The sequence below is a fragment of the Oryzias melastigma genome, linkage group LG19 (assembly GCF_002922805.2).
Source record: "Oryzias melastigma strain HK-1 linkage group LG19, ASM292280v2, whole genome shotgun sequence".
Lineage (NCBI taxonomy): Eukaryota > Metazoa > Chordata > Actinopteri > Beloniformes > Adrianichthyidae > Oryzias > Oryzias melastigma.
Window position 1 is genome coordinate 20134474 of NC_050530.1, and position 10928 is coordinate 20145401.

The 10928-nt window shown below is 37.8% G+C and overlaps 1 protein-coding gene and 1 long non-coding RNA gene across 3 annotated transcripts in view; one reads left to right on the top strand and one right to left on the bottom strand.

Annotated features, from left to right (window-relative positions):
- The window catches only part of hhex (hematopoietically expressed homeobox), an 8653-nt gene extending 2861 nt beyond the window's left edge, over positions 1-5792 (top strand). The window contains exons 2-4 of the mRNA XM_024298173.2: positions 1170-1348; positions 3742-3792; positions 3868-5792. Coding sequence (XP_024153941.1) covers positions 1170-1348; positions 3742-3792; positions 3868-4107 — 470 coding nt within the window. The 3' untranslated portion in view covers positions 4108-5792. The remainder of the gene's footprint in view (positions 1-1169; positions 1349-3741; positions 3793-3867) is intronic.
- Positions 5793-8709: 2917 nt separating this feature from the next.
- On the bottom strand, positions 8710-10922 carry LOC112162351. 2 transcript variants are annotated; one of them, XR_004949800.1, is made up of 4 exons: positions 10526-10922; positions 9318-9748; positions 9139-9246; positions 8710-9014 (listed from the first exon to the last, which is right to left on the bottom strand). It is a non-coding gene; the product is annotated as an uncharacterized LOC112162351 (long non-coding RNA). The 2 variants fall into 2 exon arrangements; XR_004949799.1 differs by having other exon boundaries at positions 8711-9014; positions 9139-9748.
- Between the last annotated feature and the right edge of the window lie 6 nt (positions 10923-10928).

Below are 10928 nucleotides of genomic sequence, written 5' to 3' on the forward strand. Positions count from 1 at the left end.
CCCAAATGGCAAATCAAGTCAGTCCTATATTTTAGCCCTGGAGGTGGGGTTAAAGAACACCATTTCTGGGTTACTTTGGATGTTTTAGTGTGCAGCTTTTACATAATTTAATCAATATTCTGTTTTAACCAGAAACTATTTTTATTTAGGTATGTGCGTGCAGTGTACAAGAATACTAACTGAATATTTATTCAGACTAAATTGCAACATTTTAAGTTGTAAATAATATATAGTACTTCAAGTACCTCACTTCAATTACTTTTTATATGTGTTTTCCTCTCTCTGTTAGTGCCGTTGAGGCCGTGACAGTTCGGCGTCACGGGTTCTGCGTGCTGAAACAGCAGCAGCTCTCCTCTCCATTCAGCCAAAGCTGGTGCGGGACGCGCGTGCAGCCGGAAGCGCGCGAGGCGGATATTGGGCCAGAGTTTTGACCCTGTCACGGCCTTCCTGGGGAGCGCGCGGCCGCCGGCTTGTTTGTTCCAAATGGGTTCAGAAACACGCGAGACGCGTTCACAGTTCAGGGAAATCCAGGACTGTATGTTCGATGAACTCAGCAGTAGAAGACATCAGGTTTATCGGAATAAATACATAAAACATGTCATGGAGGCGTCTGCAGTCTGGCCTAATGTGCAGGTATTCTCATTTCGTATTTTATATTTTCCCATAATTCGAATCACTGTTATGGAATGAAATGTTGTCTGTTTATGGAGAATCCAAACCCGCGCAGTCATTTCGATCTTTTTAAATACCTAAACCTCAAAGGCGGAATATTCGCGCTGAAACTAATAACTCAAAGTAATCCAAAATGGATTGTTTTTACTCCAACTCGGAGGATAAAATTAGATTAACATTCTTCTGGGTTATTTTAACTCTGGAAAAATAAAAAACCTAAAAAAATAATTTGGATTTAAATAAAACCACTTTAACCTAAAAAATGTATTTATTGCTCCAAAAACTTAAATCCCAAATATCCCAACATGAATAACCTAATAATAATAATAATAATAATAATAATAATAATAATAATAATAATAATAATGATGATGATGATGACGGTGATTTTTGAAAGGTTTCTCCTTCGCGCTCCGCCTCGTTTCCTCGCTCTTGGATCCGTGTCGGCGCTCACACCTGCAGCCCTCCGTTCATCCTCCGTCTCCTTGTGTGTGAAGGGAAGCCGCTGCTGTGGACGCCGTTCATCCAGCGGCCTCTGCATAAGAGGAAGGGCGGCCAGGTCCGCTTCTCCAACGACCAGACCGTGGAGCTGGAGAGGAAGTTCGAGACGCAGAAATACCTGTCCCCCCCCGAGAGGAAACGTCTGGCTAAAATGCTGCAGCTCAGCGAGAGACAGGTGAGCCTCTTATTATGGTTATTATTATGATCATTATTATGCGTTTTTCTGGAAGTGTTTCTGAACTGTCATGTTTGAAGTTCTGTGAGTGTTTAAAGAATCCTAAAATTGTCAAGAATTCTTCTTAATTGAAGATAAAAAAGCATTTTCAAAATCGGGATTTGGTTTTCTTTAAAAGTGGATCATATTTTCCAGCCCTCAACTACAAAATGCATTTTAAAGACATTTATTTCTACTGAAATCTCAAATAGAACAGCATGAAACAGCTAAAGAATTCAGTTAAAATTGATTTAAATGTTAATAGAAACAAACTTTTTAGAGCGATTCTGTCATTTCATTTAAACCTCTCAGGATCATCAGAATCCTTATTTCAGCTTCAACACTTGTCTACAGCCGGGATGTTTCACCTTATAACTAATACTTATTATAAAGATATTTATACATTTAAATATATAAATTGTAAAGTCATTTTTGATAATTGTTGTAGGCTTCATAAATGACCCCCCCCCCCTCCATCGTGCACATGGTTCTGTTTTTTCCCCTTTATTTATTCACATACAAACTAAGTTAGACTCAGCATCATTTGAAAGTAGTTTACAAAAGAAAAAAAATGGCAGAATGTAAAAAGAATGGAGAAAAAAAATTAGGTAAAGTAAAGGTACAATTTAAAATAAGAATATTTTTTATATATTTTCGTTAATTAATGAAGTTTTCTTGCTTTTGTTTGAAATGTGTTCAAGACACTTAAACTAATCAGAGAAATAAAAATCAAGAAGATATTTGACAAAGAGCAAGAGTTTTTCCATTTACATAAATGAATGAATTGTTTGCACAAAATAATAACAACATTAATGACATCAGAAACTTCTGGGTACAGATTTTCCATAAATTAGCGAACATGCGGTTAAAAAAGACGGAATATTAAAGCATTTTAAGGGGCAACCAATTATCAATGTCAGTCCAGAATATTTTTGTTACTATAAAATAAATATTCTGTTTCAGTTTCAGACCAACTCAAGACAAAGAAATTTGAATCTTTTATGTATAAAATCCTCAACTGTGTAAATTTGAGATATTATTTTAAAATGTGTTTCTTTTAATTTAGGTGCAAGTGGATATTTTATGTATAAAGAAAATGATTTATCAATCAACATGATACAAACTGTACAAGGGTTCATGTTCTTCATCAGCAACCTTTAACAGTAAAAGAGACATTTAGGCTCATTTTCTATGCATCAAAACCCAGAAGGAGCTGCATAGTCTTACTTTAGTCTTTAAGAAACTTTGATTTTTTGTTCATGACCTTCTTTTTTTTAATAATAAATATGAATTATGTCTATTTTTTAATCACAAATAAAAGAAAAAATATAAAAAGAACCTAGAATCTCTAAAAATGTGATTCTTTGGGGGTTTTTTTGTTTTACTTATTTCCAAAATAAAGATACTCTGAAGGGGTAAACAGGATCATCTCAGTGCAGCTAGTAACAAATGTTGTACAGCACAAGACAATATGTATTTATAACTCATAAAAGATCAAACTTTTTACCAAAGTTTTTCTTTGCATATCAAATCTGTTCATTCTGGAGGTAGAGTTGATCAAACAAGACGTCTTCAGGTCAACAGGATGTAAAAACCTACATAGTTTATCATCTATGTGAACCTCAGACATCAATTTATACATTTAACTAATCTGAATTAAATAAATGATAATTAAGTAATCCTTACTTTAAAAAATGCAATTTCTTTTTCTTTTTTTGTTCTCCTCTTTGTCCTCAGCAGTCTTACACTGCTGGGTTTTGTTATTTTAGTTTGGGGTTGGACCTTGGTAGTCTTAGTTTTCAGGCTTTGTTTATTTGTTTTCTTTGGGTAGTTTTGGTTAGGCAGCCCTTAGCAGGGAGCTGCTGACATGTGGATCTGGAGCTGCAGGTTCTAGAGCCCTGGTCTAGTGATACGAGAAGAAATTAACGTTAAGATCCTAATTGAGCCTTCCGGGCCTGCATCATCACAGACAGACGGCGTGAAGATTCTCACAGCTCAAATCACACGGATTAATAATGTGTTATTATTATTATTACACTTTGGTGCATTTTTCTTCCAAAAATCCTGCTGTATTTCCATCTAAACACATTCTGGTAACACTTTATAGCGAGATTCTTAACAAGCTTTATAAACACATTAACAAACATTATTAATGTGTTTATAGGGTGTTAGTGAGACATTTATTAGCACAATAAGCCGAAGGAGGTTTATTAACATAACATAAGATTCATTAACATCTAGAGTGAGACTTTTGTCTACAATAAACAAATGTATTAACTATCTTTGTCAACATTACACTGAGTGTTTTGCAGCTCCTCATCTAAAGTGTTAACTACATTTTAAATGTTTGTTAGGTGAAAACCTGGTTCCAGAACCGCAGAGCGAAGTGGAGAAGACTGAAGCAGGTAGGCAGACGCTTTGGTCTTCCTGAGCATCATCAGTGTGTCCGTCTGATCATTCCCTCCTTCTCCTGGTACCAGGAGAACCCTCAGGGGGGGAAGAGGGAGTTGGAGGACTGTGTCTCCGGGAAGAGTCTGAAAGCAGACCAGGCGATGGAGCCGGTGGGGGTCCAGAGCCTGGAGCAGAGGCAGCAGGCTGGCCTGGTCTGCCAGGCGGGGGGGCAGCAGCCCCACACAGACCCGGACTCGGAGCTGTCAGAGGACTCAGACCAGGAGCTGGACATTGAGGATGATGACGGCGAGCTGAAGCTAGATGTCTGAATACCTCCACGGCAGCTCGTTTGACCCCTGACGGAGAGCGGGAAGAACCGTTTTTCTCCTTTCCCTCAGCTTTGGAAGGGTGGATGGAGGAAGCCGTCAGAGACAACGTTCACGGCTGGACTGTGTGAATGTTGAAGGTTCATCTCTGTTCTCTAACTGCTGTTTTCTGGGTTAGAAATGCTCTTAAATCTAAAAACTTTGATATAATATGGGGTTGAGTTAATCAATCAGTGTAACATTCAATTTAAAGTTTTTTTGTGAGTTTTTGTGTTGATGAAACGTCAGGAAAATGTTGTTGTTGCTCAAACTTTAGCAAAAAAGAAAAAAAAAATATAAAGAGACACTAAGATTAATTTGAATAATCAAACTTATAACTAAAAAAAGGGTTTTCAGTTTGCAAAGAAAATCTTTAACACATCAGAGTTCACAAAAGACAGGAAAGTCTGTGTTCATCTTCCTCTTTGTCTCCTTCACAGTGATTCATGGTTTGTTATGAATGAATCCTAAAGCAGACTGAACAGCATTAACCCTTTAACACCTGAGGCAGCGTCGGTGACGCTTAGACAAAATCTTTAACTTTTCAACCGTTAACACGATCATTCCAGTAGATTCTGAACAAGCCGCTTTTCTCCTTCACAATCTACTGGAATGATCGTGTGAATTATCATGTTTACAGTTGAGAAGTTACAGTAAATCAGAGAACATAAACACTGGAACTCCAGTTTTTCAAATGGTTCTAAATAAATGTTTAAATTTACTGTAATTAAAGGACTTTCTGGATAAATAATTCAAGTCTTTGCAGCTTTGATTCTAATTTATTGATCCAGCATTTTGTCAAACCTGCTGTGCTCAAAAGAAACAGAGAACACTCAGAAATGTACTTTTATACATAATATTAATAACAGCAATTCATATAATTTTACAAAATTATTCTGTATTTTAATAAAAAAAAGAGCCAAAGAGGAACGAAGTAGTTCATAAAATGAGTCTATCAGAAGCTAAAACATCGATTCGTTCAGAAAAAATGTCCTGTTCTCCAAAAGAATGCTCTCATAGACATCATCAGAAAGGGTTAGGTTATAACAGCAGAGCTCGCTAGCTGGCAGAAGAGCATACTAGCATGCTACTGTGGAGCTCACTAGCATGGAACGGATGAGCTCGCTAGCATGCTGCAGAAGAGCTCGCTAGCATGCCACAGTGGAGCTTGTTAGCATGCTATGATGTCAACTGGGCCGCTGGATAGTGTAGCGAGCCTACTCACTCTGTGTCCACTTAAGCCAATGTGGGCCAACACAGATGGTTCCAACACAGAAACTGTGGATAAACCCATTTGGGGTCCACATTTTCTGCTCTCATTTGAACCACATGGGCCCACTTGGCTTTGCTGGCTGAGAGAGAATGCTCTCTTCTGAGATTATCAGTGTGGTTTGGATCAGCAGGAACAGTTTAAACTCAAAAGCCTCATTACCAACTAGCTGAGTGAAAGTTTTATTTTCAGTCTTTGTTTTGTATTAATTGCTTGTTTGCTTTTTTCTTATACTGGTTTAAATGTAAAATTCCCTTTTCAACCAGTATAAGAAGAAAACAAACAAGTATATCAAAAACAAAAACAATCAGACTGAAAGGTTGAGCTTGTACACCAAAATACATGATTTTTCTATTAAACTTCTTACTGTCTATCCTGACATGTTGTCTGGACCCCTCTGTGATAACACTGCACACATACTGTGCTTGGGGAGGTTTATAGCTGTAGCTGGTGTAGCATAGAAAGGACATGCTTGTCTGAGAATGTCTGAACTCTGTGGTTTCATTCTGAACTTATGGCTCCAGACCTCATCAGGTGAACCTGAACGTTTCAGCGTTTCCCCACATAACTGCGACTGTTGGGTTTCTGCAGACCTGAGAGAAGCACTGCTGTAGTCTCCAGGGAATTCTACTCTGTTGGAATAAATTCTCAGCTCAAACCCTGTTCTTTAAGAACACAATCATCTGCACTGTTTAGATTGACTCTACATCACGCGTCAAAGTCAAGGCCCGGGGGCCGGATCCGGCCCTCTGGATAATTCTGTCTGGCCCTCCAGATCATTTTATTTTATTGTTATTAATGACCCGATGTTATCTTGCATTCATTTCTAACTTGTATAATTTTGACAAAATATATTTTTATTGAGAGTAAAATATTGAAAGTTATTTAAAGTTTAAATTTATTTATTCTGGAATAATATTCCTGCCTTTTTATTATTCATAATTATGTTAAAAAGTTACAGTTTGAAAGTTTTAAAAATTGGCATTCTGCTAGATTTTTGGACTTTTGGCATTTTTGGGGCTATTTTGGAGTTTAGCTGATATTTCAGCTACATGTTTAGGCTTCTTTTTTTAAAAAATGAAAAAAGAGATTTCAACTATCAGCTTCAGTGTTTTTAAATATCAATTTCAGTATCTTCAGCGTCAAATTCAGCTTCCAGCATTCACACTGGCATTATCACAGGTAATGCGATATATCTAGTTACATTTTTAAAAATGTAGTTTAGATTGTTCAATAAATGTTTTTCCTTTTTGGTCCGTGACCTAAGGTGTGTTTTGGATTTTGGCCCCCTGTGTGATCGAGTTTGACACTCCTGATCAAGATCTAATGATCAAACATCAGTGGTTCTGGAGTTCGGTGGGAGCTGCACCCTCATAGCAGGTTGCGGTTAGATCCCAGTTACAGTTGCTGCTTCATAAGATCGAGTATTGATGCTAAGTGGTCAGGGGGTTCTCTTTGCTGCAGTGAAGGTCACCTGAATTTCTGGAGCCTTTGATGCCGAACCACAACTGCGCTGGAGAAGCTGAGGCCCCCATGTGGGCCCTGCTTCTCTGGTTCGATGTAGAACTATAAACCAAAGATGGAGCATTGACAGGTATAGAAAAAACTATATTCTCACTGCAGGGTGGAGGGTGACATTTACCCCTTCATTCCAGCAAACATGGCCTCTGACTCCTCTGAATCACAGAGAGGGACCTGCAGTGTCTGTGTGGACCTTCACAGTTTGTCTTTGGAGGACACAAATGTTCAACTTCTAATCAAAGCCCAATCACTGCTCTTTATTCTGCTGTCTGAGACGAGGACAGCTACAGATCAGCAAACAGTTTGGGCCACGTCAATTGTTGTCCCATCACCACATTCAACTTCAAATAGCTTATCATCAAGCGCTCATGCAAACATCGTGAGAGGGAGTTTTCAGTGAGTAGATTAGGTTAATGATTGAGGGAGACCTGAGGAGACAGCAGTGAGACTGGCAGGAATACAACACATACACACACACACACACAAACACAGGTACACGCACACTCAGCTCAACAAATTCTTTACTAAAAATCTGAAATCTCAAACTAAAAATGACATTTTTTTAAGGACAGGAAATCTAATTTCCGTGGGTGGTATATTTGTGTTATCGCTCTCGTGACCTTGTTAGTGTTGCATTAGTGCAGTTTAACGGCCTCACATGCAGGTTATTCTACGGCCAACAGCATACGCATCGATCCCTGCCTCTGGATTGTGAAATGGTTCACAAATCCTGCAGAGAAAAGTCAACATGTGGAGGAATACCACAAAAATGTGCCCCTCTGATACACACACAGTATGCCAGTCTTTTCCTCTCTGACCTCCTCAGAGTGAGAGAAATTAGTTTAGGATGCAGGGGGCGTGTCCTTCACCTTCCTCCCAGCACACCTTTCCTCTGCCTGCATCGAAATGACTCAAACATGCAGCTCCTCATGTTTCAGAGTTTTTGAGTTGGTCTGCCTCCTTCTGCACTTTCATAGTAACAGTATTAAAGTATTTCTCAAGTCCTGTGACAAATGTTAGACTGTTTTGTGTTTCCTTTCAAGCCACGTATGTAGTAAGTATATTTGCATTGATTCAATCAATCAGAATTTGAGTTACTGATTTATTGTGGAAGTCATTCTTAAGATGGACTTTTCCGGAAAAATTAGACATCGTCATGTAAGGCAGACCAACCCCGAAGCTAGCCAGCATGTCTGCAGGGAAAAGGGTTTGTCCGCCACTTTCAGCCTTCAGCAGTTCTGTCTGGTGAGAGTAACAGAGTTTTGTGACAATGATGAGCAACAAACAGGCCAGTATGAGATATTTAAATGTTGCTATTTCAACTGGATCTAATGTATTTACTTTTTGTTTAGTTTGTTGCTCTGTAGACTCTTAATATGTGTATTCATAAAAGCAAAAAACTTTCAAACTGCAACCTAAAATCCTGAGCTGGCAGTTGAATTATCTCAATATTAATTAAACATTGAATAAAAAGCTGTTGACTGTTATTAATTTTATTCTTTTGAAAAATATAACATGAGAAGAGTCCAGCTGCAGATGAAACTGTAATAAAGACATGCACATATTTTGTTCATTTGAAACAATGCAGCACTTGAAGATGATGAGACGGTTCTTCACATCTTGGCGAGACTGTCATGGCCGTCCTCGGATGTGTTGGAAAACAAAGTTTCAGGAGGTTCTTCCAGCCCTTTGCCATCTCCCTCTGGAACATCTTGTTAGGTGCTCATAAATATTAGATTCATTAAATAAAATTCAAGAACTGTCCTGGTACTAAAGCAACCTACCTTTATAGATCAAGTTTTCCTCATGACTCCATCATACAAACAACATGAAGAACTTGAGACGAGCACACATTTTAAATAAACTTTATTTGTATGTTAAGTATAAAACAATGTAAACTGAATCAAAGAAGGTAAATTAACAACTCAACAGTTATAACAAACAAGTAAAACTAAAAACAGAACTCGTAAAAACAGAACAACAACAACTGAGTTAATGAATTAAAAAATGCTGCCCCGAGCCAGCAGAATCTCCTCCTGCAGCCTCGTCTTTCCTGGTTTTTTAGGATGCTGATTAGGATCTGAAAAACAGGGAAAAGATCCAATTATACCTGGTGACAAAACAAAGAATGCACTTCTTTGGTTTCTACATTCAAAGTGAAACGTTGACCAAAATCCCCTAAAAAATTAAATAGAGAATCTTACTTCTGGGAGCATAACATCGAAAACATAATCCAGGTGCTGGATCTCCCTTTTCCGGATTAAGGACCCGACTCCTGTGGAATCTTCAATGGCCCTCAGTAGCTGAAAAATCTGACGAGATAGGCAAATATCAGAACAAATAATGTATGAACACGCACACAACTAATGAGATTTGAAAATACCCGCTGGTCACTTAGGTTAAGTGTCCTCAGCTTCAAGTGCTGTTTCAGTGGTCATGAGGACAGTGGGTTCTGCCACAGGTACATTCTGTTGGAACACACTTTCCCTTTGGCCAGGTCTGTTAACAATTTGGATAGAAAAAAAGAAAAAAAAAGAATGGAAACAAATTCCAGCCATAAAAACATTGGAGCCTTTGCACACGAAATAACAGAAGTATTAATTGAAAATTGCAATTATTAGTAACTACATCAGAAATGATCTTTGATATCAACATACCCTGGAAATGCACTGCATTTACAATGTGGTTTCCCAAGTCCCTTTGGATCACTTCTTCACTTAAAGCCTTGAAACAGGGGCAAAGTGGACACCCAAACCCAAGCGCCAAAGGCCTTTGCTCCAAGCATCCATCCTTCTTTAGATTTGATACATGCATCTAAACAAAAAGTCAACAAATCATTTTATAAAAAAGGATCAAGAAAAATCATTTTAAAACATTTAAATTGCAGTCAATAACAAATGTGCAATGAAAAACAGGGGTCCTCAGTATCCACATATCTATTTTTAACATTTTTGTTTTATTTAAGGCTTCCTCTATTTCGAATGCTATCTGTGGCTTCTCTAAAAGAGGTTTGCCATTCACAATCTTTCCATAAAGCTATCAAATTTTCTTGTCAAATGATGGCTGAACGTTTAGGTGTAAACAAACATCTTGACATGATATAAGTTTTATTTAAGATAATGTGGAAACAAAGTTAAAAAATGCATTTACCCTGAAATTGGTGAAGTAATATCAAACCTAAAACACGTGCAGGTAATGTTGCATGAGTAACACGACTTTACATCTTTTCTTGTGCTGGTTGCACGTCCTTACACGCGTCAGCCTCACTTATTTACGCTTTTCTGTTTGATATTTAAGACTTTATATCATTGCCCTGCTCTGTTTTAGAAGTGAATGTCAAAAATACTGCGTATGAAAGCGTTACAAATTAAAAGTCATGAAGTACACGCTGTGTAAATGGACGTATTAAGCTAAATTAAGATAGCATCAACACAGAGTTTTGAATCATTCAGATTAAAACTGTTTAGTGTAAAAAGACATACATGAAATATGTGATACATCTATACCTTTAAATTGTCATACTCAAAGAACCTATCAGCGAAATAAATAGTTATTTTATAGAGAATTATGATAACATACTCTTTAACCTACTTTTATTTTTTCCGCCATCTGTCTTCAAATTAGCCCGTCTTCTTCTGGTTTTACGGCGCTGGCAACCAACTAAAAGGTGCATTACCGCTGCCTACTGGTAAGGGGTCAAGGGGTCAGAAGGTAGACGTCCATCGGCCATGACACCTCAGTCTGCCATGACACCTCAAACCACCATGTTTGTCTGCAGCTTGGCCCATATCGGAAAATCTCCCGCTGATCTTCCTTCATGGATGGAGTTCATCTTTAAATAAGTTGGATTTGCTGTAAATACAAATGATTTCAATAAGTAAGCTTAAAAAAAGCTTTAAAAAGATATAAATACTTGACTGTTTGTGAAAGATCAGTTAATTCAATACTTTGAGCGTCTGGCGAGTGTGATCTTGTCTCCTTAATCCAGTAGAGG